The sequence below is a fragment of the Thamnophis elegans genome, chromosome 1 (assembly GCF_009769535.1).
Source record: "Thamnophis elegans isolate rThaEle1 chromosome 1, rThaEle1.pri, whole genome shotgun sequence".
NCBI classification, from domain to species: domain Eukaryota; kingdom Metazoa; phylum Chordata; class Lepidosauria; order Squamata; family Colubridae; genus Thamnophis; species Thamnophis elegans.
Genome location: NC_045541.1, coordinates 67,783,553 through 67,807,333, shown reverse-complemented (window position 1 = coordinate 67,807,333; position 23,781 = coordinate 67,783,553). Strand labels below are relative to the sequence as shown.

Below are 23,781 nucleotides of genomic sequence, written 5' to 3'. Positions count from 1 at the left end.
TGTCCTATAATCCTTCAGCTTTGACAGAATAACTAGTTACCAGTCCCTTTGGCTTCTGTTTAATGGATGGAAAAGAATTATATCATTCTTTGAAAGCAAAGCGCCTTGCATTGGTTCTGTATGTTGGATAGCATAAATTAGATACCACAGTTAATATATAGCGCTTGGTAATATAATTGAGTCTTTCTTCCAAAAGCATAATGTAATATTTGAATTGAAAAAAAAGGAGACATCAAGATGCTTGCTATGAAAATGGAGATTACCCGAATTTTCTAAGATACCAACAATTTTTAAAATAAAGCCTATATACAGTATATGCAAAAAGAAAATAAAGAGTACCACAAAACTTTCCACTAGCTGCAGCAATGCTTCCTTAGTTACTCAGGATTCATTCATACTTCCTTGTAATTTACTTGGTTGTATTAAATGGTGCTCTATGTCTTAAATGGAGACATCTTCCATTTAAGAGTCGAAGTGAGTTGGCTGTATTGGCAGAAAATGATATTAGCATGCAATGTGCTGCTTCCATTGCTGCTGTCTATCCTACCTTCCATTGCCTATGTTTCAAATTAATTCAGTCACTTGACTTTCCCCAAGGTAAAAATGACAAAGCTTAATACATTTTACATAATTTGAGACTGCCCTTGGGTAGTGGAAGAAGAAGCTGGCTGGCGGGGGGATATAAATTTATCATTGATACAGTTAAATTGGGGACAATTTAAGGTAAGAAAGGCATGTGGCAGAAAAAAACAACACTGTCAAAGGATCTAACTGAAGTTGAAATCAAGGCTAAGTTGAGACAAGGCATATTCTCTCATGCGGGTTGAGAGAACCACTAACATCTCATCATCTATTATAAGCAGTGAGAAGCTGAAAGTGGCTCTTAGGACAGAATTGATGTTTATGTGAATGCTCAATAATTGCTCACATCACCCCAAGAGCCATGGTGGCACAGTGAATAGAATGTAGTATTGCAGGCTAATTCTGCTGACTCCCAGCAATTTGATTCTCATTGTCTCAAGGTTGACTTAGCCTTCCACCCTTCTGAGGCCGGTAAAATGAGGACCCAGATGGTTGAGGGTAATAGGCTGATTTTGTAAACCGCTTAGAGAGGGTTGGAAAGCACTGTGAAGTGGTATATAAGGGTATATAAGTGTAAGTGCTATTGCTAGCTATACAGGAATGGTGGTTAAAAAAAGCTGTGGGTTTGAACATGTTAAGAAACACTTGTACTTTTCACTGGTAGTAGGCAATCCACTGTTCATTTGTCTTCATTTTTGTTTGCAGTAAATATTCTTTTTTCTGCAGTCTGTATGAAACAAGTTTAGCGTTGAGATCTGTAATTTATTGCTGAATTCTGGTTGGGGCACCTTGACTACAGTTTACGCTCAAATTATTCAGATTCAATAATATATTCTTGTGCTTGATATACCTGCACTGTATGTAGGCTCCATAATTTCATAAATAACATGGGCTTACTTGAAAAAGAATCTTCACATCTTATGAGTTAGTTTGCCAAGGGCACACAAGGTGAAATTTTTATGTTACATTCAGCCACAAGATTCATGTTCAAATGTTGCTATATGGACATTGGAAAGAGATATTATTATCTACATGATACCAACTCTTGAAAACATATGCAATGTGTAATGAAAAAAAGCAGTATAGGAAGAACAAGCATAATTCATTTTCTTGGTGATTTTCTGTAAAAATCACTTTTTATTTTCAGAACCATAATTGTAATGCGAGATAATATGGCTGCCTTTAAGAAGCAGATGTATGAGAAATTCATCCCATTCACTGGGATTAGGTTATTAACATGTTCTTTCTAAAAGATTCTCAGAGCTATGGCTATTCCAACTGAAACAGCTCATAATTTATGCTAAGCTTCTATGCTAAACTGGGTGCTCTTTAGATGTGTGGATGTCTGTTTCAAGAATTCCTTAAAAGCATGGCAATTATTATGTTTTCTTACAGTCTGCCTCTATGAGAATGTCCAGGTTGAGGAAGTGTGGACTGTAGAACTATCCCACAAGAGTTGAGTTGTAGAAGATGGTGACTGACATTGATTTCTCTAGAATTAATTCAATTAACACAGTTGGAATTTGAGGGGAAGAGTTCAGTGTGTGTTAACTTTCATATTCAATGAAAGTTCTGCATAAGAATTCATAACCCACTTTTCATTCTACCTTATTCAACTCACTTTTACCAGTTTTGCCAGCTGCAAATGTCAGAGAATTGCAGGTTAACATACCATAAATAATCATATGACTTTCTTATCACCAGCTGGACTTCTAAAAATACTTTTTAGATCATCCCCCCCCCAACCTCTGTGAAGATGAAATTACAAACTGAAAGGCACCTTGATGCTCGTTATTTAAACAATTTTAGATTAGCTTGGACAGAAATCAAGCAAGCTCAAGGAATGGTGGAATCTACTTTTTTTTTTTTACCACAATTAAGTAAAATTACAAGACATAAAATGATGTTTTTCTCATCAGCCAGTAGATATGTACTGTGTTCAGTACTGAGAATACTGGAAACTGTTATTAGAAGTTAAATAATGATGTTTCTTTTTCTTCCATCTCTATTTGCTTGATAATTAGAATAGAAAATTCAACACAGGTACAGATTGCTCTGCGACTGGGATCCTTAAATATAACCTGAACATTTCTTTGTGCAATTCATGATAGGTCGACACAGGCAAGTTACACAGAGCTTGAGAACAATTCACACGACATAATTTTATCTTACAAATGAACATCTATATAATTTAGCCCTGTACCAACTGGTTTCCAGGTATTTCTGAAAGCCTCATAAAAACAAACATTTAGAGCTGCTTGACAATTAGTCTTTCTTCTGTCCAATCCTTTTATCACAGTGTTATATTCCCCTCACCCCCAAGTTACTCTGTGATGAGATCAGTGTCAAGATGTGATTTTTGAATATCTTTATTTGTAGGTTTCCTGAATGGATGATCATGTCTGGAACAATTTGGCACCTGGGGATGAAAACTGTAATGGTTCCTTATCAGCAATAGCAACAGCAACACATCTAAACGATTAACAATTTTATTTTCTGCCAGATGCAAGCTGCTTCGTTTTGACTAATGGCAGAGTTCGCTCTTTATGTGAGTTCTCAGATCTTCATGGGTCTCACCTGGTAGATCTCACTATGAAATGACCAGGGTAAAAAACCTGAAGTACATAAAAGAAGAAGGAAAGGACTGGTGTCCTTTGAATGACAACTTCACTCACCACCTTCTTGATTTTAGTGGGAGTAATTGAGAGCAATGGGATTTTACTATCCTTTCTGTCTCCCAAGCTCCTCTCCCCCAATAGCAGCATTCAGTATCTTGTTTGGTCCTATACCTATGCAAAAAAATTAAAAAAGTTGAAATATAATAACTATAATCAGAAGACACAAATTTCTATGAGATAGTTATAGGCTTCATAAGGTGCTTCCTGTGGCAGGAATATTAACTATAGTTAATATTAACTTTAGTTATAGTCTAATATGCCTGTTTGGCATCTGAATCTTCATGTGCACCATTAGCACTGTAGATCTAGATGCAAAAATTATATTATCAATCAATGTTCTTGGTGGTGTTCATCTGATTTGTATACTTATTTCTAGGAACTGGGCTTGTGAACTATGTAAATAGTAGTTGAAATAATAAAGTATTCAGTTCTGTTCCCTTCCCTGATTTTGGCTTCCTTTGTTGCTTAAAAAGTAATAATTCTCTCCATTTGTTCTAATTGTTCTATTACGGAGACTTCCATAATAATTTCTTCCTGTGCTTAGGGATTTTCATGTTGTGAAAATAAAGACAATACATGTTTTCATGAAAGATGCTGAATGTGTTGGGATAGCAAAGGAATGTAGCAATGAGACAGAGTTGTTAACATCACCCTCATATCTTAAATGCACATTATTTTTCAATTCAGTTCAATGAGATCTGGAGAAATAATCTTTGTAACACTAAATGTGGCTTCCTTCAAATCTCCCACATGTCCCTTGGAATTCTGACTTTTAGCACCATCTAGTGCTAGTGATCCCTTGGCACCAGGTCACTATGCATAAATTTGCTACACTATGCATTCAAATTTGATACAATTCTTCATTACTAAGATTCTCTAAAGGAGAACATTTAGCATCCCCATTCTTTAGAGAAAACCAGTTCAGTGGATATAAAAACTGACTTTGTGGTGTAGATATAGTTTGAAAAATATTGAAAAACAAACAAAGCAGCCAATATGTTGAAAAATTGCTAGTTTAGGGAGATTCTCTAAAATGTCTACAGGAGAAACACCTTATACTTTTTAATCCTCCACAAACATGATTTCCAACACCCACATTTCCCCCCCCCTTTCTCCCCCTTTTCAGGCTAGTCCAATTCCACCCAACCAAAACACGATCATCCTCCAATGTTCACCTCAATGCTTACACCTATCAAAACTCTACAATACTTTTGGAACCAACTTGGCTGTCTTATACTATTTCTATTTATTTTTTAAATGAGCAATACATTAAAGCCTTATTCTACAATAGTACTTATTTTAATTATTTAAGGTTTTACGCTCCTGTAATGCAGTATAGTAATCCTCTGCATATCTGCCATATTTGAAGTTCAGGTCAGTAACTCTCTTGGCAGGCCATTCTAGCCAAAATCTGTTTGGTTAGCATGAGGCTGGTCATAAAACCAACAGACATTTGTGTAAATTGTAGCACCATCTATACTAAAATAATTAGCAACTAGGAAGAAAAATAGTCTATCTGCCCTTCTTTTTTTGTCTCCAAAATATTTTTGAGGGGAGGGGGGAATTACTGATAAAACTGCAAGTTCTGAATGTATAAATATGTCCAAAGGACGGCCACTGGAACTTGTGGAAAAAGCTCAAAGGACAATACTTTCATGCTTGAGAATGAACCTTCTTCAAACAACCTTCCTTGATGTAGTTATGGGATGGAATGATCTGGAGGGCAGAATTCTTCAGGCTTCCCAAAAGGAAAGTCTTGGATTTTTTTCCTTAGCGGTCAGTAGTCATATGGATATGCTTTGCAAGTGGATCTTTGAGTGATTATATACTCCACTTATGAATTTAGAAAATATGCAACAAGCACATAGGGGAGGAGAAAGGATGTTAAATATGTATTAAGCAAGAGCAAAGAAGAGAAAGCAAAGGATGAAGGGTGGTCTGAGCATGTGTTTTTGTCATTTTTTCAGGACTTGTCTGGCTGTTTCCAGCACAAACAGAACTGTACAAGGCACACTTCAGTCTTCCTATCCCTACAGGCCCTGTCTCCAAACAAGCAGATAGATGGATGGATGGCAGTTTGATGCTGCCTGCAGGTGAGGAGGAAGGCTCAGGAAAACAGCATAGTGGGGAAAAGACAAGTTTCCTCGTTTTCCCTGAGCATGACAGTCCTTGCCCTCTCTCCCTTCCTTGGCTGTGAGCGATGCAGGAGCAGGAAGGATCAGGCCAGCTGACTACATCTCCTCATCCTCACTTGCCTTGCTCCAACGGTGGCAGCAATTGGCAGTGATGCCCAGCAGGAAGTTGGTAGCAACAGAAGCAATGGAAACCACAAAGCCCACAAAGGCAATGAAGAGATAATCATCCAGGCTCAAGGTCAAGTGGCAAGCCTTGAAGCTCTCCTCTGTCAGGGAGACCAAAGAAGCACCCTCCATTTCGGGTGGCTCCCGGCACTCTGCCAGTTGGGTATCTGAAACAAGAATAATCCGGTAAGTCAAGCATGCCTATGTCTGTAGAAAGACTTGAAACAGTGAGTGATTTCCCCCATCCCACCCCTTTTGCTATTCATTTCTCTCAGATCATATCAGAAATTCCTAGGTTGATGGGAAAAAATAGTACTTCTATTAGGATATCCTTAACTCTGATTTGATATTAAATAAAAGCCAACAAAGCATTTTGGAGGAGGGAGGAACGTTCCCCAGACCCAAGCCACTGAGACCGTCCTTTTCCAGAGCAGATTTTGAAAGCAGCTGGGGGTTGCAGAGAAAGGGGCACAAGGGAAAGTCTTGCTGCCTGAGTGAATATCTATTCAAATGTTGGATAGTATCCAGTGCATAGAAGCTTACATACTCTCCTAAACAAGCGAGTGCTGGCCCATCACAGCTCATGCTGGGATATCAGTTAATGAACTGCATTTTTATACTTGCTCCTCTTAAGAGCTGAATCGCTGAATAATTCCCCAAACAGAATTACCAACAGCAAAATACAAAGCATAATAACAAATTAAACAAAAATACTTCCCACAATATGTTCTATTTTTTTTTAAAAAAAAAAACAGCCCTTTCGGAACTATTCCCGGCCAAGCTTCACCATTCTTCCGTTATTGCTCATAAGTAATTTTCAATCGCTGGCCTCACTCATCCACTTTTTTTTTTTGAGTAAAGCTAAACGCCAGAACTACTTTACACATGCAGTGAAATCACACTCTGCAGCTGTTTTTGGATTAAACACTTCAGAGTGCAGAGTCCATGTGATTTCTGGGTGCCTCTTCATGACCAATTTCTTTGTTTATTAAAAAAAGTTAGTTAATTAAAAAAAATTAAAAACATTCAAAATTAGTAATTTTTGCTAAGTTTAAAGCTGCTCTGAATGGATGGGTGGAGACCGGTTGATATAAAGCATTCATATCTTTAAGCCCACTTCACGTTGTTAATGAAAATGAAATGCTATTGAATTGTGTCTAATTCCTTTTGACTACACAGATAAATGTCACCATTGGATGTTTTCCTTAATAGTAACTGACAGATACACATGATTTCATTGCGGTCTTCTATGAACTGGTTCTAACAATAATGGGTTCTGTACACATCTTGGATAATACAATAATGAGTAACTGGGTAGTAAATAGCAGATGTACTAATGAAAATCCCCTAGAAAGCCCACCCTTTCTGCTTAGAGACATTTCCTTAAATAAAATACCTAGCCTTGCTGACAGACATAGTGGCTCAGTGGCCAAGATGCTGAGCTTGTCAATCAGAAAGGTTGGCAGTTCGGTGGTTCGAATCCCTAGTGCCATGTAATGGAGTGAGCTCCCATCACTTGTCCCAGCTTCTGCCAACCTAGCAGTTCAAAAGCACGTAAAAAATGCAAGTAGAAAAATAGGAAACACCTTTGGTGGGAAGGTAACAGCATTCCCTGCTCCTTCGGCATTTAGTCATGCCAGCCACATGACCATGGAGACATCTTCGGACAGTGTTGGCTCTTTGGCTTTAAAACGGAGATGAGCACTGCCCCCTAGAGTCGGGAACGACTGGCATATATGTGTGAGGGGAACCTTTACCTTTAGCTTTGCTGACCAAAGTGATTAAGGAGTGTCAGTGTCACCTGCATTTCCTTGCTTCCAAATGCTGGATAACACCCTTTCCTTCATTATCCAGTCTACCAACATTTAGCAGTAGATACATTTTAAAAAAATACACATAGACTCAGTTGCATAAGGGCACTTAAGGAGATGAAGGTGCTGTTAAAGCAGGGCTGGCTTCTGCTGTCCTTGCCTGAGCAGGATTTCCTGTCCTCAGGCCCTCAGGTTTGCAGCTTGAGAGATAAACAAGAAGGTCAGAAAAAGACTAGGGTCAGGAAAAAAAGAAACTGTGAAGAATGGAAAAGGATGCTGATTTATGATTATGCAAGCTGGGGATCTACTACAAGGGCGCAGAAAGGGCAGCGAGGCAAGGTGGTACATCCCAGAGCCCTTTCTCGTCATCGTACTTCTTCTCATACAATTCTGACAATGTTTTACTTTGCAAGGACATCACATCTCTGAGTGCTTCCAAAAGAGTTTTTGATTCATAATATCTGAAATACTCCTCACATAGTGAGTGCAATGAGCTCCTGCAGTGTCACAATAAACATTGCCATTCTTGTCCATGTTTTCACTTTTATTATATTTAAAAAGTTCCTGTTTCTCCCCTCTTCTCTTCCTCTCAGAGTTTTCCCTCCAGGGGCTCTGTTGCACAGGGGTGGAGGAGGACAGTCATCTGCAGCCTCCAGTTAAGTATGATGTGGCCATTTAGGTCTTGGTAATTGACAGAAATGAAGAACTTGTGGGTAGTAAATCTCTATTCATAACATCCTGGAGGGAAAAGATGGACAACTCATGTGCCTGGGTTGTGCTCCCTCGAAAAAGAGAATCATGTCTCTGCCATAGCTGGAAGATTAAGGCAGCAATAGCACTTAGACTTATATACCGCTTTGCAGTGCTTTACAGCCCTCTCTAAGCAGTTTATAGAGTCAGCATATTGCCCCCAACAATCTGGGTCCCCTTTTACCCACCTTAGAAGGATGGAAAGCTGAGTCAACCTTGAGCCTGGTGAGATTCGATCTGCCAAATTGCAGTCAGCCGGCAGTCAGCAGAAATAGTCTGCAATATAGCACCCTAACCACTGTGTCACCATGGCTCATGAATGGCGAATTGTGGGAAGTACTTACTGACATTCCTAGTCACGCTGTCCTTCAGAAGTGACCTTTGTGCTGTCCACTTGCCCTGCTGCTTTGTTCTGGCCCCAGTACAAATCATCAGGCTGCATGGGCCCTTTGGAAAGCCATACATGGGATCAGTTCACTCTGGTGCTTTATCCTAAGAACCAGGCTGAACTGATGGATTCCCTGCACATCTGCTGGCCACCTAAATGGACTTTCTTCACAGTCAGGCATTTGGATGAGGCAATGTGTGCAGAGACTCTCTGTGCTGCAGATGCTGATATTATATTGATAGCCAGCATTAGAACAATGCTTTGCTTTGAGGAAGGGTCACAGAGAGGTGACAGAAGGAGCAATAGGAACTACCATACTGATTCTCAGCATAATACTCTTTGATTTTTTTTTCAAAGCACCTCTTGAACCTTTGCACTCACATCTGGCCTGTAAACAAAACATAAATATGTGGATAAACTGCCTGCTCCCCTTCCCAATCTTAGTAGCATCCATAAAAAGAGATCTGTAAACTATGACTAATAGGGCAACTCGCCGAAACAGGAGTCATCTTGCTAATATGACCCAAACTCAAGGAGATGCTATATGTTGCCTGCTTTGTTCCACCTAGCCTCACCCCAATATTCAGGTTTTGAAAATAGCCTCCCTCAAACATTACCCACCCCAGGAATCTAGGTATACAATTCAAGCAAGGATAAGGGGTTCTTCTGCCCCCCCCCCCGGATTCCAAAACATTCAGGGAATTCCTTCTCATTTTTATTATGTTTGAGGGAGTTGCTTATAATCTTCTTTCCTTGCCTTGCTGAGGTGATCAACCAGTTCGGGACCACTCCTAAGCCCTTTCCCACAGAAAGTGTTGAAGCACAACTGGTGAATAAATTCACTTTGCTCAGTCAATTTGACCCACCAGTCAAGCATTCCTATTTAGTGTCATAACAGTGGGTGCTTTTCAATTGATTCTCATTTGGCTGGGACACTGGGTGCTAAGGCAAGCAAGAACAAGTAAGGAGTGCCTTAGCTCTTTCTGGATTGTCTCCCAATCCCAATGCAACTTTCACCTGTATTTACATGCACATATGCACATAGAGATAAACTCTTTCTCATCATGCATCTGTGCAAGTGGTAATTCTTTACACAGTATATACCATCAACACTCTGGGGAGAGACCCCAGTTTCCATTCTGTCATTTTCTGACTGCATTCTGTAATGTACTCCCCTTACATATGCTCTCTTCTCCATTCTGTTATCTTACTCTCACATGGAACTCCTGCATAATGCTATAATAATTTATCCAGAAGACCTTTCCTGTCTTTTGCTCCATTTTCAGAGCAGCAATTACTTCTGTCAATTTAAGCAAGCCATTTTAAAAGGAAGAAATTGATCATTAGTTGTTTTGTTAACTGAGCATAATCTATATTTAATCTGGTCTCAAATATCTCTGCAGGAGAGATACAGAGATAGAGAAATAGACAGACAGACACATACACATACACATATAAACACATGCATATATACACTCATACAACTGAGAGTGCCATTGTATGTAATGATTAAGATGCTGCGATAGAAGTGGGAAAAGCCAGTTGTAATCCTTCTAGTCTTAATTGAAGTTGGTCAGGTGACCAACTACTCTGAAAAGCTAACTACTCTGAAAAATATATGGCAACCCATGTTGTACCAGCATGGTAGTTTACATTCTATAATCATTCCAATGGACCTGGTTGGGTTTCAATGGAAACTTGGAGTTCTTTTTGAAGGTATGACACGTGGTGAGCAGTGATGTGATTCAAAATTGTTTACTACCAGTGCTGTGGGCGTGGCTTGGTGGATGTGGTGTGGCTTGGTGGGCATGGCTTGGTGGGCGTGGCAGGGGAAAGATACTGTAAAATCTCCATTCTCTCTTCACTCCAGGAAAAGGTTACCACAAAATCCCAATTTCCTCCTGATCAGCTGGGAATCAGGACGCAGAGAATAGATGGTCAGTCAGAGGTGGTATTTACCAGTTCTCCAAACTACTCAAAATTTCCGCTACCGGTTCTCCAGAACTGGTCAGAACCTGCTGAATAACACTTCCGATGGTGAGACTAAAGTCTTGGTTGTCACTTGGAATAAAAGACTGGCTGAGCTTTTGATCAGATTGTACCTGTGTAGCTTCTCTTCCTTTTTTTAAAACAGTAATTTTATTAAGAATTATAATTACAATAAAATTAAAACAAAAGAAAAAGAAATATAAAAGGAAGTGACTTTCCATCTGTATTTTCTCTTAAAATACCACAAATGATCTCTTCTTTCCATATCTCATTTCTTATTTATAAACAAAACTGTAGAACCTTGTCATTTCAATTCTGATGTTGGCAAAAGTCTAATAAAACTTAGCAAACAACACATCTATTTTAACCTTGATTAAATAAACTGACTTTATATTCCTTCCATTTACTTATTTAGTCCCTTCAAACAAAGTCCTAGAACTTGATTTCTTTTCATTGTTTTTTTTATCCCAAAATACTTCAAACTTTAACAAAACCCTTTTGTACAGACAATGTGAGAAAACCATCTGATTCACCCTCTTAGTCTGTTATTTGTGAATCCCATTTAATTATTAAGAGATCAACTGATTTCTTTTGTATCAGGGCTGTCAAACCCCCGGCCCACAGGCTGCATGCATTACATACTGGCCACGCCCATGCCCATTTTAGTGAAAGGGAAAAAAGTCCCCATATGTCACATGATGACACCGTGATGCTGTGAGTTTAAAACTCCTGTTTTATATATTCAGTATAACATCTTTTTTCCATACCTGGAAAAAGTATAGTCTGTCATTTTTAAATTCACTTTCAACTCAAATCTCAATCTTTTGAAATATATTTTTTTTTCTTATTCCATGACATGTTTTAGACTCAGTCTATCTCTTGAGGCAGACACTATTAAAATTAACTTCTGACACCATTGTTCAAAAATATCCTTCAAAGTATCCAATGTTAAACTATTTTGCTATATTGTATAATTATGTTAAATTTGAGTGTTCTTCTCCTTAAAGTGTAATCTTTAGTTCTTTCTAGTTCCCTCCAATGTCCAGTTTTTAAAGTCTTATCTTACTATTTATTTAAAAAAAATAAAAACAAAAACATTTTCCCATTGAAAGGATTTTTCAAATTAATTAATTCCAAATGTTTTATTTCAAATTTAGCTGGACCGTCTATTTTTAATGTTCTAAAATTGACGTTTTAATCACTCTTTTGTTAATTTTTTTAAAAAAACAGTTCTTAAATTTGTAGTTAAAATTTCTTTCACTAAGGATTATAGGAAATTCACCGAGTGCTGTAAAAACTGTTGATCCAAAGATTTATATTAGCTGAAAACCAGTTAAGAAGCAGTTTCTGAAATTTCTGGAAGTTCTTCCTGAAAGAACACAACATTTGCTTACTTTGTTTCTAATTAGAAAATTAATTTTCTAATTGTAATTAGAAAAGAAGTAAGCGTAAGCAAATGTTGTGTCCTTTCAGGCAACAGCAGCAATTTGACCAAGATAGCTGTTCCTTTGTTTCCCAGAGTACTAAATCCTTATGGTCTTCATGTTTTGCAGTTTCCTAATGAAGAACAACTATCTGGAACACTTATTGGTGATTTCAATATCTGTCTTTGTCTGGAGAGAAATTATTGAAGAGCCAGTCTACTTGTCAACTCTTTATTCTATCAAACTCCAAGATAACTTTTTGTTGAGCTGCCTTCAATTATGTGAAGTTCTGTCTTCAGTTCTGCCATCTTTAGTGAGACAAGGTAGACCCTAATAGCAGATCTAATTTATGTTCCATTGGGTTCATTCTCTGTTGATCTGCAGAAGATCTCCAGATATCTCATAGCTCCTTCTGCTCCATAGTAAACCAGGGAAAGCCTTGGGATCCACAAGGGAGGAGAGGCTACATGATAGCGACTTCCAGGTAAGAAATGATTTCTTAAAAGTACATGTACATTTCTGCCCATATCTACAAAGGGTGGTTTGGCAGCCCTGTTTCAAGAGATTCAAGTTATAGTGAATGCATCTTTGTGAGGAGGGATGGGGCCACTGAAGAAAGTAGTGATCTGCTCCTTAAGACACCAGTCCAATTGGGGACAATTTTTAGTAAAGAAAAGTAGAGAAGGAGGTCATGTTGCAGTTTCACAGAACCTTGGAAAAAATGAATTATCTGGACTTGTTTTAGTTGCATTTCATGTCTAGGCATGGCAACAGTACTGCTCATGCTTATGGATAATCTCTGGTTGGAGTGGTTATGGGAGCTGTGTATATATTCTGGCTCTTTTTGATTGCTCAGCAGCCTTCAGTACCATCCATCATGATATCCTTCTGGACTGACTTTGGGATTAGGAATTTGAGGCACAGACTTATGCTGATTTTCCTCCTTCCTCTGGGGTCAGTTCCAGTCAGCACTGACAGTGGGGAGAGAGATTAAGCCCATATCACCAATTCTGTAGGATTCCTCAAACCTTGAGGCTCATCCCATTCCTATTTAGCATCTATAAAAACTGTTACGTGAAGTTAATAAACATCACAGAAGGTCATCACTGTGCTGGATTTTATCTGTGTGTTTGATGAGTGTGTTATTGCTTATTCTTGGGTGCAGTCACCTGTGTAAGATGGGCAGCAATATAAATCATATAAGTAAATTAATAAATGACACCCAGTTGTATATTTCTGCTATGGGCCAGCCAAATGACAAATGACAAGCATGATCTGTGTCTCTGGAGGCTGTATCTGAAGGCTGTGGGGCTTTGCATGATGAAGAACAGACTTGGTTTAACCCAAATATGATTGAGGGTTTCAGGGTTCATTGACTCAATGATTTTTCATCCCTAGTTCTGGATGATATCACAGCAGAAAGAACTGGTAAAAACTTTTTTTGGGGTGGGGGGGGTGTCCTAGATTCATGGTCCCTATTCAAAGAGCAGGTGACAGCCATGGACAGGAAGGTTGTTGTTCAATTTGGTGTGGTGTATTCTTTCTCCAATTGGGTGGCAGCACACATTGTGTCTCATGCTTTGATTAACTCTGAAGGGGACTATTGCAATTGAAGACTATCTGGAAGCTACAAGTGGTCCAGAATGTGGCATTATTAACAATTAAGGATGTGGCTCGATACACCCTTGTTCCCAATAAACTTCTGAGTGTTGCCTAAAAGGCTGGTTGTCACTTTTTATGCACGTATATAGTTTAGAATATTTGCAGTCTCTCTCTCATTACCTGCTCCATCAGATCTGGCGGAAGGTACATGTACCAGGTCCTGTCAATTAAAGCCTGTCAGTTGGCAGACTCAGGAAACATGGCTTTCCTGTATCAGAAAACCCATTTCTTTTGAGATTAGATTAATCCCATACCAGTTGCCCTATTATAAAGCTTCTAAGTACTTGATTTTCCCCCCTCAGAGATGGGAGGTGATTGAATCTGAAAAGTGAACGAATTTGTTACTGACAAATTAACTGACAAACTTAGTTTAGCCTCCTTTTGCTTTCCTATGAAATTTTTCTATTGCAATTTAATTTCATTGATGTTTTAATTGTGTTAGAGACCTAGAACTGCTTTATGTGAGAGGACCAGTTATATAAATTTAATACATGTCAATATGGTTATAATGTGTGTGTATCATTTGACATTTATTTTTATTATTAGATTGAATTGCTTTATTCAAGATATATATATATATATATATATATATATATATATATATATATATATATATATATATATAATAACTAAGTTATAATATAATATATACATTAAATGTATATGTGAAATATTTGTTTTTCAGTATAGACATATACACAGACATAATGTTGATTATTTAAAGACGTTTGAAGCTCCAAATATACACATACACATTTCTGAAACTCAACTTGACATTTCACCTGAATTAAAATCCCATTACCTGTTAATAAGCTTTATCCTTAACCCCATACTATCTTTGAGACAAAAAGATATTTCTCTTATACTTCAGATGAAAGTTTAATACACTGCCTGAAGGATCTTTCAGAAAGGATTCAGAGATCCTTTCAGCTAGGATCTACATTTGATGGGTCCTAGGAGACACATCCTCTCTGCCATGACGTCTGCTTTATGGAACATTCCCTCCACTCCTCCCAAATTAGATTAGCTCTGTCTCTAAGACATGCTTAGATGGCTCCATTGCTGAGCTGGCTATTTTTATTCCCTACGGTTTGTATATCTGTACTTAGTAATATTTACTCTTTAGGTGATTTTTACATTTTTTAATATATCTATGGGGTTTTTGTATGTGGTTTTATTTGTGGTTTGTTGTATGCTGCCCAGAGTTCCCTTCGATGAGATGGGTGACTATCTAAACTTGATTAACAAATGAATAAAGATTTCATAGCAAAATAAATGATGCAATTAGAAATAAATCTGAGAATTGGACAATTGCTTCATTTCACCTACCTGACATACATCTCTGGATCCTATTTCTCAGCCACTTCAGCAGTGGTTCCATGGTACAACTGCATATCCAGGGATTGCCTCCAAGTTGAAGAGTCATCAGGCCTGTGAGACCTTCTAAGGCTTCAAGGCTAAGGAAAGACAGAGCCCCATAGCTGAGATCAAGTGCACGTAGTTGGACCAAGCCTCGGAAAGCTTGGGGGTCTATCTTCTTCAGCCAAGGGTTGTGGCTTAAGTCAATATATACCAGGCTGTAGGCTTCCTGAAACATATCAGCCACCACCTGAGTCAAGTTATTGTAGCTCAAGTCCAAATGCGAAAGGTGCTTAGATGTCAAAAAGAGTCCAACTGGTAGTTCAACAAGGGAGTTGTTCTGCAAATCCAATACTCTCAATTCCAAGTAGCAGGTAAGGTATCCAGGAGGGATGCTTGTGAGGTGGTTGTGAGCCAAGCTTAGGTTTCTGGTGTCCAATGGAAGATCAGGTGGGACTGAAAACAATCGTAGTCCACTGCAATCCACGGCCTGGCTGCGGCATGTGCACAGAACTGGGCAACCAGTGACAGCACTGGCAAAGACTACTACCACTGCTACAAGGAAAGGGCTTAATATCATGGCAGGAGAGCAATGGGGTACAAACTGCTCTCCTCCCAGCTGGACACAGTTTGCACTCATTTTGGCAAGGTGAAAGCTACATGGCAAAGAGAGGCCAATCAAGAAGGGGCAGCAGTGGGTGGAGACACAAACCAGCCAATGGGAATCACTGACAAAAAACTGCTACATTATGGCTGGAGAAACGAGGAACATTGAACCCAAGTTTGTCAGATCTTGAGGCACTTATAGGACCATAAAATAGTTCTAACTAAGCGAGAAGCTGACAAGTTTTGGTAGCTTGTTTAGCTTCCAGAATAATTTTTTTTTCTGTAGGAAGTTGAAGAGTGTAATCTACCTGCGTACATGCATATGTAATTTCTATGGAGAAGTTAAAAGATTATAATAAAAATATGTAAACAAAGCTGATAACTTTTATCCAGCATCTGCTGATTACTAGATTTCTGGATCTTGAATTAAGATAAAATGTGCTCCTATTTTAGTGTGTTTTATTTCGTGTCGGTGCGCTGAAGACATAATTCGCTGATGCCTTGCAGAAGTTTCTCATTGCACTAGAAAAATATAATCAGGTCACTGCTTTTTGCAGTCTCAGTAATTCTATCTGCAGTTCTACCAGACTAGAAGGAACGTCTCCTGGAATCATTCAGGTATTACTAAAATAAGTGAAACAGCTGTCTTTGACTTTTCTGTTTCCCAGAAAGCTAATGTTTGAAGAGGTTCCTCTCGATAAGCTGCTGCTAAACTGGATCAAGTGAGTCTTTTTTGGAAAGGTCAGGAGAAACTAAGGCTTGAGGTGAGGAGCCTCTTAGCAGTCCAAAATTTTACTTGTCTGGGAAGATGGCTAGCCATTATCTTTCACTTTAGGAGCAGATTCCGCCCTACAGAACTAGAGCCACTGAAATAGGTACATAAATCCATGTTGTGCCTAACTTGAAAAACTAAGCTGGAAGGTGTATGCCAAGAACAATCATTTTTTAAATAATAAGGGTTAGGAGAAAGAATGTAATGCTGTCCTTGAAGCTCGGTCTTCTTTCCCAGGCTAAAGGTCTTCCAGGACAACCTGTCAATGAAATATAATGAAGATCAAAGTGGGGAGTGGGGATCATATACCCCTTGTGCATTCAACATAGCTCTCCTTTTGCCATCTGTTTTTAATAGTAATGCACACACCCCACTTTCTTCCCAAATCACTGCCAAAGCCCCTACTCTTTGTCCTCTATTATAAACATCATTTTGAGCACTCCATACAATTTTCTCAATGTATGGTTGTTATTGCATTTACTGTAGCACTGGACTGAGATGTGTGGGAAGAAAGAAGATTGAGGCACTGCTTGTTTGGCCAAAGAATGAATTTATCTTCAAGGAGGCAAATATATTCAACTTTGGCTGAGAAGGAGGAAAAGCATTGTAGTTCAGCGTGAAGCCAGCTGAATTCGATTCTACATCCATTACTTGTCCCACACATCTGGAAGGCATTAGATTGAAGAAAGCTGCCTTAAACTATTCAGTTATCCACTTCTATCTTACATTACAAGTCCATTATAAATGACCTGAGATGCCCTTTATGACTGTGGGAAGGCAGAAATCAACTTGTATCAATAAAAGATCAATCATTCCAAAAAGCTGAAAAATGGGAAGGAGTCTAGGTGAGAAGGTGCCTGGAAATAACACCAAATTTCACCAGAAAAGGGAGTACCTAGTTCTAAAACAAACTATCTTGTAGTTAATCTCCCTTGAACATGGAGGATTTACTCAAAGGCAAAGTTTATGGAACTTTGCCTTCTAGGCCATGCTGGAAGATAAAAGGAAAGTGGAATCACTAGGCTGGCTGGAAGACTTCTGATTTGGGCTGTTTGTTTAGTGTTTTCTTCTCAAACATACCACAAATCAGCATTTGATCAACCCGGTTGAGAGATGGCATGTAAAAGCAAGTGAATCAGAGAGTGAATGGGAATTAATTATTGAAACTCTTTAAATATGCAGACTTCTTTTATTCCTTTTCATATCTACTATTGTACAAGAATCCAAATCTTTTGAACTTGATCCCCAAGTGTGACCACCCCTACTTTAAAGTAGAAAATAAGGGAGCTCAGGTTAAACAACCACAATTTTTGTAACAGGTCCTGGGATTGCATTCAACCTTGTTCCTGCATCCTTTGCCAATATAACCTCTGGTTACTTCCTACAGTTCCGGGCCAAGCTGAAGGGCACCGCCCATCCATAAGGTCTGCTGAGGGCTTCTCTTTCTGCAGCTATGAAGCAGTTTGGAGAGTTACTCCATAGAAAGAAAAAACCCGGTTTCTATGTTTCCATCAAAGGACTGGAGCTGTGCTACAGAATCCCTGTATCTCTTTCCATCCTTTGTGCACCCTTGGGGCAGGAGTTCTTCTATCATGTTTTCATTTTTCCTTTTTCTTTGTGATGCTTTCTCCTTCCATGAACATCTTTTCTCTGTGTAGCCCCCCCCCCCCACATCCTCCTTTTCCCACTTCTCCTTATCCTTTGAAGATCAAGCAAGTCACACAATTTACCCCAAAAACTCTGCTGAGCTGGCATCCCCACACGCTTCCTTTCAACTAGCCTTTCTTTTAATATCCTTGCCCTTACTCTCTTCCCTGGACCCTTGGGAGATGCACATCTCCTCATCTTCTAAGACACACCCTGCTCACACCATGTTCACATTTCCGAACCTAGAAATCTTACTTTCCTTAACCAAATGTCGTATGGCACCAAGCATGCAGCCCCACTTTCCTTCCCCTCATCCCTTCAGTTTCATCTCACCAGCAAATATAATTACTTACTCTGAGCGGAAGATTTTTTTTTAAAAAAAATGTTGCCTTATTCCATTAGAGATGCCTCTGCTTCCTGCCAGATCAGCCTTCCCATTCCATGGAGTCTTTCTTGCCTCCTTCCCTCTTGAAAATAAAGACACTGAGGAAATTTCAGTCTCTCCTTGAATTGCAGCCTCTGCTTGTGTGTGAGTGTGTGTGTATGTGTGTGTGAGTGAGTGAGTGTGTGTGTGTGTGATTCCAACCAGGTCTTTCCCCACCTCCTTTCCCCTTCTTTCTTTCGCTCTCTCTTTCTTCCTTGAGGGCCAGGTACTGACGTTTCTCTGTCTCTTAGCAACTGCCTCCTCATCTCTGAGCAACAGGAGAGCGGAGGGGCTGCAGACCCCACTGAGCTGAGGCAGGGAGGCAGTGGCCAGGGTGGGGTGGAGTGTGAGGGGTGGGGGTGGGGGGTGGGCAGGAGGCAATGGATGCATAAAAAATGTGCCCACGAGATCCTAGAGACAAGCGAGGGAAGACACATGCTCTGAGGTGGGGGAAGCAGAATCGGGCAGACAAGGGGGCGGCTGGAAAGCTGGGAGACAGACGTGGGCAGAAAAAGATCAGACAGGGACATGCCAGTGCATGCATGCACGCACAGAAGCACAGAAACGGGTGGGTGGGGAGGAACCAGGAATAAAGAGGAGATGCCAAGGAAGCAGTTTCTCCTTGCTAGCGCTGAAGAGTTGCTTGCACCTTCTCACAATAGAAGGGCTGAGAAGAAATAGTCTTGCATGGCACACAACTCTTGCCTTTGCCTGGAGCAGATGTTTTGCCCCAACATCTGCATTAGCCTTCTTCTTAACCTTCCCATCCTCCTTTCCACCAATGGGGTTAACCCTTTCCTCACTCTGGTGCTTGTAGTTATTTTTCACCACCACTCCCACCCTCTTACAGGGATCTGTTTTCTTCTTTCTCTGTAGGGGACCTTGGCACTTCCTAGGGGTGGTTTCATGTATGTTTTATGGCTGCTATCTTGCTGTCATCTGATGGGTAGACAGCTGGTGCAAACCTTCCGAAGGGGTGCTTGGTGTTCCTCCCTTGGGTGGCTGTTAATTGGTTTTTCTTTCAAGATCCCACTAGGTTGTGAAGGAACTTCCTGTGTGAAATGGACTTCAGAAGGCAGATAGGATGCTAGCTAGCTGAATCTTAGAGAAGCACAGCAGTCAGTAAATGCCTTCTTTCAGATGCACAATTTTAAGCCTCACCAGGTGCCACTCCATAGGAAATTTGCTAAATGTCATGGACAGAGTGTCCTTACTGGCTCTCTCTGAAACTTGTGACTTGAAAATTATAGTCTGGGCTTCAGTTTATCCTGGCTTTACCTTTACCCTGAAGCCAGGGTTATAATTCTTTCTGCGCCATGGACCTTCTGAGAGTCCAGTGAAATCTATAGGCCTCTCCTCCGAGAAATGCCTTTAAATACATAAAATATCAGTTGTTTTATAAATGAAAGCAATTATGCTCACATACAGCTATATTTAATTTAATAGTTTAAATTATCAGACGATTAAATTAAATAATAAATATGTACCACAGTAATATTTGTGCTTCTTCATTCATCAGTAAGAAGACCAGCTAAATCTTAGAGGTTAAGTGAAATTAAGGCTATAATTTTTCCCCTCCTCCAAGGTCATGGACCCCCTGACATCTAGCCATTGACCCCAAATTAAAAATTCTTGCCTGATAGGAAGATTGCAAAATTCATGACCTCTCATAAGAACCCATAGGAAACATGAAACTGGACATTTTACAGGGGCAAAACTTGTTTTCAGCTAATCTCCTTTGCCAAAGAAAGATTCAGGTTGCACGAGCAATGTTTGTCATGCCTAGGGCTATGTGAACTTTTTTTTTGTTTTTAAATCTTATTTTGCACCAAAATATGCTCTATGGAGGAAAATAAAAATTCTGAATACACAGTGTAATGTATTCAGGAGACGGATTATCTTGATCAGTGAAAGAGCAAAAAATGGAACTAGCAAGAAAAATAATTAGGATATTGTCCATAACTTCAGGACCTTCCCCAGTTTCAGTTCTTAAGTCCTCTCCTTTAGAAGGATCCTGAGGCAGGATCTAAGTAGGGGTGTTTAGAATATCCTTATTATGGTGTTTGAGAGCTAGTTACAAACATATTTACAGCTACAAACCGGGAGACCATGAGTTCTAATCCTGCCTTGGGCACAAAGCCAGCTGGGTGACCTTGGGCCAGCCCCTGTCTCTCAGCTCACAATGATATCAATCCAAAAATCTTACTTAGAGTGCTTAGAGTTGCTTGTGCCCATTTTCTCCATTTGCAACTAATGAACAAACTTGGCTTTTGTATTAATACATTTATTTGCAGCCATATGTTTTAGCAGAATTCATATAAAATTGCAACAATCCATATGTTCTAATATTAACAGCACTATCTGTCAGCATCTGCTTTCTTATCTCCCTTGCAGCCATTGCAAACAATGCAACTGGCTTTGTTACATGTTCATCTACATTAGTCAGCAGGAAATAAGATTTTTTTTTCCTTCTATGCTAGACTGATTCAGTTGGCTTAACAAGAGCTTGATGAATGTAGATCTAGGTTCCTGATATAATTGACAGTGTAGTAATGAATGGATCAGATCTTCCTGATGTGAATTATTACAAATACATAAACACTGTGCAGTTGTTAACCCTTTCTATCTACCATTCAAATGGGCTGTTGGAAGTCCAATGAAACTGTGTTTAAGGGAAAGGGTAATTGTAAATAGAGATATAATAGATCCCTGTCCATCTTTAAAAGATCAATACCACTGGGCCAACTTTTATACCTACCCTATATCTTCATTTTCTTCAATTCTTTAAAAAATAAGTGGACCATCAATAGTAAAGGTAAAGTGCTTATCTCTGTTTCTTGGCCAAGAGAGCCAGTGTTATCTGAAGACATTTTCCATGGTCATGTGGCCAGCATGGAATTGGATATACTCCAAAGATGCATGGAATGCTGTTACCTTCTCATCAAAGTACTACTTATCAATCTACTTGCATTTGCATGCTTTCAAATTGCTAGGTGAGCAGAAGTTGGGCCAGGTAATGGGAGCTCACCCTATTGTGCGCCACTCAGGTCTTGAACCCAGGCTGTCAGCTTTCCAGTTAAGCTCAACCGCTTTAACCACTGAGCCATCCCACCCCTGGGGACCATTAGTAGTGAATCATAATCTACACTGTTCAATCACATTTTGTGATTTTAAACTGCTTTCTTAAGGAGCCATTGTGATTTATCTGTATTTGTATGTGTCATCATATAATTTGAACATTAGGTAATTTTATGTTAACTAATCTATCTATATCAGTAATTAAAACTTCTCCCATAATTTTCCTCTATTTATCATGCAGAAAATATATCAATAAATACTGCATAAAGTCATTTTGAGGGACCATTAATGATTTGTGAATCAGACGTTCTAAACTGAAACACTGATCTATAGTACGATGTTCCTTTCTGACACTTGCCTGTCCTTCTGCTATTATCTGCCTACCTATTGTTCCAATCAATAAATCTGTTTAAAAGATACCTGGTATATAACTTTCACTCTGTGTCAATAAGTCTTATGGGGTGAAGGTTAGCGAGGTTGTAGAATCTCCCTTTTTAAATATTGAAATTGCTACACTATTTTTCCAGTCTACAAGGATTTGCTCCCATGGCATTGATATAAGTAAACAAGGACATGAGAGTAGGAGACCATCAATCATGGAATATCTTAAAAAATTCTGGCGGTAACATATCTTCTCCCTGGGCTTTGCCAGCTGCCTGTTGTCAAATTATTCTTTTAACTTCTGCAGCAGTGATTGGGGGTTATTTTAATTATGTTTTTAATATATCTGTACTCATTAACTGCTGGCTTTATATTCTAATATCCTCAAATTTATTTTTGAAATAAACTATCCAAAATTTAGATGAAATCTGTGCTTCTCTTATTATTTTCTTATTAGTATTTGGCCTTGGGAAACTAGTTCCCAGAATTTTGCATCAGTATTTTGTAAACATAACAGTCTTCGGTCTTGCCCTGGCTTTATAGTACCCTTGTTTCCTTCTCCTTATCAATGCTCAATATTTTCAGTATTTATCTCTCATTGCATCTATTCTGCCAAATGATTTATCCTTTATAATTTGTTTCACTTAACTAAGCAGTTCCTTAATCTGTGGTTCTTTTTCCTTGCCATGATTTACACACCAATGGTTTAAAATTCCCAACCATATTCCTAGCCACTTCCTCATATTTGATATTTGCATTTTCAGGTTTTTGAATAAGTGTGACCCTCTGCTATAGCATTGTTGGGCTAGATCGTTGCATTGATCTTACAACTTTGGCCAAGGTGATGTCCACTTTAACTGTTTCTGATTCTAGTAGCTTTTATATGGTGACTGTCTTGTGCTACATTATTTCCACATATCCACATTAAGTCTGAGTCAAGTGGTAAGTGATCATTTTGGTCAATGTATAATATGAAAATATGGTGTTACTGGGATTATTGATGGTGATATGAATATATAATGAAAAACAGTAGTCCCACTCTGTAGCTGACTGATGTATTAGAACCCCAAGTCAATAGCAATAGCACTTAGACTTATATACCACTTCACAATGCTTTTACAGCCCTCTCTAAGCAGTTTACAGACTCAGCTTATTGCCCCCAACAATCTGGGTCCTCATTTTACCAACCTCGGAAGAATTGAAGACTGAGTCAACTTTGAGCCTTCGATTTGCCAAATTGCAGTCAGCCAGCAGTCAGCAGAAGAAGCCTGCAGTACTTCTCTCTAAACACTGAGCCACCGTGGCTCAATTCCATTGTTATCCATGTAAACTGGACATTTGTAATTTATACATTAATTTAAGTAGTTCTATTCCACATTTGTTTTGGATCTTGTCATGTGAAATAGAAACTAGAAGAAACTACCTTTCATTTAAAAAAAAGCCTTTACCCTTTCAGCTCTGTATTTCCAAACCTGAGCCCATTCTAGCATTATAATCCCCACAAATAATTAAACCTGCACTTGTAGGATGATGAAACATATCAAATAATGTCTCTTTCAGGTTATCCCAATTTACGTTGTCGGGGGACATTGTCCCTTGAGATTTTAGCCTTAGCATTTGAATTTCACATATTCCATAATTTCCAGATCAAGATGTACTGTGGTCAGGCTCTTTGTAAGCCACCTTTAACATCTTTTGGTCTTTCTTGGCCCATTTATAAAAACACCTATAGCCAAGGAATGTTATCACATCATTTCCCATCAACCAAGTTTCTTGGAGAAAAATAATATCTTGTAGAAAATAAAAACATTCTCCACCTATGCATTTACTATTTGGTCTACTCTCATTGCAAAGGGAATATGACAAACATATTGTATCTATTGGCCTTTAAAGAAACTGAATCATCCTCTGGCTATTTCATTTGTTCCAT

General features: G+C 39.0%; 1 protein-coding gene across 1 annotated transcript; it reads right to left on the bottom strand.

Moving 5' to 3' along the window:
* Positions 1-5,485: 5,485 nt before the first annotated feature.
* On the bottom strand, positions 5,486-15,583 carry LRRC55 (leucine rich repeat containing 55). The gene is made up of 2 exons (XM_032223871.1): positions 14,914-15,583; positions 5,486-5,727 (listed from the first exon to the last, which is right to left on the bottom strand). Exons 1-2 carry the CDS (start codon positions 15,581-15,583, stop codon positions 5,492-5,494), a joined length of 906 nt encoding a protein of 301 aa, XP_032079762.1. The 3' UTR covers positions 5,486-5,491.
* Positions 15,584-23,781: the final 8,198 nt, after the last annotated feature.